The 6095-nt window shown below is 42.9% G+C and overlaps 2 protein-coding genes across 2 annotated transcripts in view; both read right to left on the minus strand.

Moving 5' to 3' along the window:
• The window catches only part of sord (sorbitol dehydrogenase), a 4490-nt gene extending 1305 nt beyond the window's left edge, over nt 1-3185 (minus strand). The window contains exons 1-7 of the mRNA XM_008281367.1: nt 3010-3185; nt 2899-2932; nt 1569-1733; nt 1108-1267; nt 830-948; nt 355-420; nt 74-252 (exon numbers count right to left, since the gene is read on the minus strand). Of these exons, the coding sequence (XP_008279589.1) occupies nt 74-252; nt 355-420; nt 830-948; nt 1108-1267; nt 1569-1733; nt 2899-2932; nt 3010-3063 (777 nt within the window). The 5' untranslated portion in view covers nt 3064-3185. The remainder of the gene's footprint in view (nt 1-73; nt 253-354; nt 421-829; nt 949-1107; nt 1268-1568; nt 1734-2898; nt 2933-3009) is intronic.
• Nucleotides 3186-4213: 1028 nt separating this feature from the next.
• Nucleotides 4214-5834, minus strand: terb2 (telomere repeat binding bouquet formation protein 2). The gene is made up of 7 exons (XM_008281385.1): nt 5771-5834; nt 5432-5513; nt 5216-5355; nt 4845-4906; nt 4703-4767; nt 4530-4618; nt 4214-4383 (listed from the first exon to the last, which is right to left on the minus strand). Exons 1-7 carry the CDS (start codon nt 5832-5834, stop codon nt 4214-4216), a joined length of 672 nt encoding a protein of 223 aa, XP_008279607.1.
• Between the last annotated feature and the right edge of the window lie 261 nt (nt 5835-6095).

Consider the following 6095-nt stretch of genomic DNA (forward strand, 5'->3'; position numbering starts at 1 on the left):
GGCTCCATGACTTCTGCAGAAGTGCTTCATAATTCTTAACACATCTTAGAATGGTCTTAGCTGGGCCACGTACATAGATGGCAGTCTGGATGCTGCTCTCAGCACCAGTGCACTCGATGGTCATGTGAGGCTGAGCTCCCAGTAGGTCGTGCACACTCTTGGCCAGCTGCTCGGGAGCATCTCCTTTCTTCACTGTCAGCTGGACGTCTGCACCCAACTGTTTGGCCATCGTCAGACGCTCCGGGGAGAGATCTTAAGAAAGCAGCAGAGGGTGATCAGAGGCAAAGATCTCACCAGAAGATGTTGTTTTATATGTTATTCACATAAGTTAAGTGTTTCTAAACTGTAGTTTACCGGTGACGATGACCTGTGAGGCCCCCATGGCCTTGGCCACAAGCAAAGAGACCAGCCCAATAGGTCCTGTAGAGAGAGAGGAAACAAACAACAAGCACGCTGCAGATCAGTGTTACACAACGCATCCCTTATTGGGAAAGATCAGGTGTTTCACTGCTTACAACAGATGTCCTAAACGTTCATTAACTTGTTTTCACAACATCAATGACATGTTAAATATTAAGTATCCTGCAAAGTACGCTACGGTTCACTAGCTTTTCCCTCTTATGTTGAGTCAGTATGATTCTCATGTTTGTGACCTGCTGTGTGATAATCAGACCCTTTACTTGCACAGGCATTTTACTCACATACAGCACAATCACCTCTTTCACATCAACCTGAGATGCACTGTTCATTATGCTGCTGATGGAAAATCACCACTCAAGCTGGTGACTTGTTGTATTGTGTGATTCTAGGAGGTTTGGCTCATTTATACCTGCACCACAAATGAGGACGATGCTGCCGAGGGTCACGCCGGCTCTCCGGCAGGCATGGATCCCCACAGACAGAGGCTCAATGAGAGCTCCCTCCTCAAATGTCACGTTATCAGGCAACCTGGACAGTTGAAGAGCGACAGAGGAAGGGAAAGAGGAAGATAAACTGAAGAGGATATATGCAAAGGTTAGGCAAGAGAGTCAGCGAGCAGTTGGAGCTGAGGCAACTGCACAGTAAGCTGTGATGCAAACGATTACGATCCTAGAAAAAGACTCTGACTTGTAGCAGAAGTTGGCGCTGTGCTTGTAGTATCGACACAGATTTCCATCGTCCGGAGGCGTGGCACAGAAAAAGATGGTGGGGGACAAATTATATCGTCCGCTTTTGAAATACTCGTCGGTCTCACGGGGAACACCGGGCTCGATGGCCACTCTGTCACCTGGAAAATACAAAATGAAGTTTACCGCATTAGATGAGTGTGTAAAGGTAACGGTACCACAGTGCAGCTACATGTGAATTACCACCAAAGGCCTAAAGTGAGATCATGCATCTAGATTGTGTCCATGGTGTGAAATTACAGCATCATGGACGAATATATTTAAATCATTTCACACCACTGCAGGTTAAATAATTCCTTTATTCCCCTTTCAGCAGAATAAACAGATTTCTGCAGCGCCCAGCGTAGGAGACACAGCCGTTGGTGCTTCACAGCTCTGACACTCACCAACACACTCACTTACCTACACTGAGGTGCTTGACTGCTGAGCCGACCTTCACCACCCGCCCGGCAGCCTCGTGTCCCACAACCATCGGTTTCCTAACCACGAAATCCCCGATTCGGCCATACTGCCAGTAGTGCACATCCGATCCACAGATTCCAACAGAGTGCATCTGCAGTAGAACCTCTGAGAACAAAACACGACAGACGCAGTGAGGACGGTCCAGGACAGACTAATGAGAGAGTGTGTGTTCTGACACTACAGACCAGCCTGATTCCACATCTCTGATAGATTGAACCAAATGTTAATGAACACATGCGGTGCTAAGTTCAATATCAAAGCTTACAGCCGACTAAAATAGACAGAAAATCAGTTTCAAACGTCTGATTTTGGAGTCAAAGATTTTCAGAATGACTCAGAATCAGAAGCTTTTTGCCAAGTGAGCTCACACACACAAGGAATGCAGCGTGGTGAATAAGACTGGTACACAGCAATAACAAGACAGGAATAAATACAGAAATCTAAGAAATTCTAAATAAAATATGTAAAAGAAAAGCTTGCAAATACTACGTAAATATAAACTACTGTGAAAAGAGACATAACCCTCCCTAAACAAAGTAATAAATTAGGAAACAGTTTAAATTACACTTCTGCACATGAAGCTGAGGAACTGCACATGTAGTGGTGATGCTCAGAGGGTCAACAGGAGTCTGGAGCGGTTTACTGACTCCAATCAGATAATGAGTTGAATGGGATGCCAACAGCCTCGTTTCAAAGGCACAGAAATCAATAGCTCGTTTCTCTTAAGTTTAAAAAGGAACGTGAAGTTGAACCAGAGTAGTCCGGCAGCTGTAACGCAGAGAATCAAACCGCTCAGTTAGCAGCATTTATGGACCGCATCTGATTCATACAGAACACAACCTTTGCACTGCTTATTATTATTATTATTACTATTATTATTATTATTGTTGTTGTTATATTATTATTATTGTTATTGTTGTTACTATTATTATTACTACTATTATTATATACTTAATCCCTATCTTTTTATATATAAATATAAATATACATATATATCTTTTCTATATACCCCCATTCAGAAGCCCATTTTTCATATTCTGTTTTTGCACTACTCTCCTTGTTTGCACTATTTCTTATATTTATATGTACATTTTTTACTTTTTATTTTTTTTCCTGTCTCGTATATGTGTACCTGTGTTGAAAGCTGCTATCAACGATGTGAATTTCTCCACTGTGAGATAAATAAAGGCTGATCTTATCTTATCTTATCTTATGAAGACGCACAGCTCATAAACACAGCAAAGGTTCTGTCATAACAACACAAACGTACCATGAGGTTCTGGCTCCGGTACTGGGCGGTTTTCCTGCGGACACAACAGTTGCAGTCAGTTCAGCTTGTGAATACTGTGAAGTCAACACGGTACATCGGTGGGTTTCTTACGAGCCGGAGGTCTCCCGGAGCGTGCACCACGACGGTCAGGTTCTCCTGCGCCATGACAGAAGCAGCACGGAGGTTTCAACGGGACGAACACGACCCACACGAACAACAGAGTCCGAGTCCAAACAGAAGTCTCACACTGTGCTGAACCTCAGGCGCTTCAAAGTCCAGCAGCAGCCTGCACATGACTGCTTCCTGGTAGCGGGGCCGGCACCAAAACAAAGCATCTGATTGGTCACAGCCCAGCGGCACAGTCCACTTTGCAGGGGGGGACGATACCACGTAGAGTCAGTTGACTGCGCTCACAAAATGACAACTAACACCAGCTGCTGCTTTATCCTGATTTACTTTTAAGTCGTTAACATCGATATAACGTGATGTAATGTCCACTTAGAAAACTAAAAAAAAAAAAAAAAAAAAAAAAACTTCAGGTTCACATTTTTGTTGATTTAAATACAACGTCCACTACAAGACGAGCAGTGAGTAGATCAGCCATCCTGTTTGTTAAAGCAGAAGTGCAGGATGTTGCTGTTCAACAAAACCATCTAACACAAGCAGATTGTATACATACATGTACATCATCTTATTATTATTACTTTGTTTTATTCCCTTTTTGCACTGTTTGGAAATTTATTTGTTTCTGCTATTTCTCTCTCTCTCTCTCTCTATATATATATATATATATGTACACACACGCACACATTCATACGTATATATTTTATTTTTTGTGTGTTTTATTCCTTATTCTTATTTATTTTATTAATTAGTTTCGGTGTGGAACAGGTGCACAACACATTTCTCTGTGCGTTACACCAGGTATAACTGTGTTTGTGACCAATAAAAGACCTTGAATCCTTGAATCCAGTAACACTGAGTGAACTATAGCTACAAACCAAGTCCGTTAAGCTCACAGGGTTCATTCCTGTGGCTCACATGGGCAACTACTGTGAGACAGAAGACTGTCATGACAAAATGTGGGTGCATTAGTATCACCTGTCTTTTTAATTGAAGGTTAATTTCATGAACAGAAAATTAGGGACTAAGTCAGACGGATAAAATCCTGTATTTGTCAGAAACAACACAATAATACGGACAACATTACAGAATGAGATTATCCATGTGACACGGATGTATTTTATGTGAGTGTACATTCACACAAAAATCCATGTGTGCAGAACGGCAACACAAACGTAATGAACAAATACGACTAATTTGTGAGTACATTACCGCCAGTCTGCAACTGAGAACGGCACAACACGCTTTCATATGTGTTGTCTTCATATATGTTCGCTTTGCATTTGGAGCACTGGACATAGCCGGGATGGAAATCACACAGTTCACCTGAATATTTCTGCAGGTTGTCTATGCTGACGTACCCTGTAGGTGATCACAGGCAAAAGGCATAATGAGAACAACATGAGACTTCTTCACTCCATGAGATGCTGGACAACACCACACCTTTAACATTGGTCCTTTTATTACAATTATGGGAAGACGTACAATAAACTATGTCAAAGCCTCACCTGCTAGCATGCTACCACTGCGATAGTTTCCCCAGTGACCACCCAGAGGAGCTTCTCTTTCTGAGGAGTCTGTCTCAGACGGTTCAGAGCTGCCAGCAGAGCAACAGGGACTTCATGAGTTTACAGTTCACTGAGTTCCAATTCAAAATGTTTACAGTGGAAAGTGAACATACTGGCTTCTGCTGCCTTCTTCACTGTCCTCATCCTCTGTAGGGGGACTACAACCCTCACAGGAGTCCTGTAAAGCAGGAGCCACTTCAGCTGTGCTGTTTACAGCCATTCACCTGTTTAAAAGCAGTCGGCTTGGGCGCTCACCTGTGCTACTGACTGTTCGTCTTGACGCTCCCAAATCAGCCTCCCAACCACGTTTCTCACCTCTGAAAAGACATTTAGACGACCACTGAAGTCTGATTCATCCAACATTTTATTTTCTTTAATGACAACAAATAGTCTAAGAGTTGAAGCGACCAAAGAATGACAGATCTGTTCAAACAGCTTTAGGAAACGTGAAGAAATAAAAGTATTCAGCATCTGACAGTCAAAGGAAAACAACGACAACAACAAAACATTCAAAGTTGGTTTGTGTAACAAAGAAATGTGTTCCCCAGCTTGGTTATCATCCTGAAGCCTGCAGCATGTATTTAGTATGTCTGACAGTAAATCAGTGAACATACAGGAATCCTCACCGTCCTGCACGGAGGCCGGAGGCAGCACATAGTGACCGATGGACACAGACTTCACACTCTGCCGCCGCTCACAGACGGACAGAAACAAGCTGTGAAACACCGTCACCTTGTTCCACAGGTAATCTTTGCTCTCAAATATTCTGAAAAACAGTGCAGAGCTCTGAATGGACTGTAAAACAACAGATGATGAATGTAGAGCTTTTCCATCATCCTCACCTCACAGTATCAGGACATGCAGCATCCGCACTGAAAAGGTAATCTGCTTCCCTCCAACCAGCAGCAGAACCACCCTCCAACACTACAAGAAGAGAAACAGGATTAAAACAAGCCGGCTACAGAAACACGACTTCACCTTGAGCTAAGTTATGGATCCCTTTTAAAGACTAGTCTGTGTCTAGCTATGTGTAGCTAGCATTATGTTTGGATTGTGTCTACATGTAAATTCATGAACAACCTTCCAGCTAACCAAATAATACATTTAGTTCCACTATTTCAGTGGTGGTTAATGTAGCTAGTAGCTTAGCTTAAACGTTGACCTGATATTAGTTTACTTACTCCAGAAGCAGGAGCAGGCCTGTGGCACGCTGCTGGAAAACCAGGCAGTCTTACACCGAAACATAGCCTGAACTACAGTCTATTGAGAGGGAGGTGTTAATTATTATTCTCTTTTTTGTATTTTTTTCTCCTCAAAAGCTAGAAGTTATATGACCAACTGTAACACATTAGCCGGTTTATGCTAGCACTGCTAGCCTAGCAGCTCTGTGGTTTGGCGCTAAACGGCTCTGCTGCGTTCACGTGCTGTGAAAAAGTGTCGGAAATATTATAATCGAACAGCTCGGGCCTGCTGCTCGCTAACAGAGGGGTGTGTTTGATTGCTGTT

Source organism: Stegastes partitus, unplaced genomic scaffold (genome assembly GCF_000690725.1).
Source record: "Stegastes partitus isolate 25-593 unplaced genomic scaffold, Stegastes_partitus-1.0.2 Scaffold232, whole genome shotgun sequence".
Lineage (NCBI taxonomy): Eukaryota > Metazoa > Chordata > Actinopteri > Pomacentridae > Stegastes > Stegastes partitus.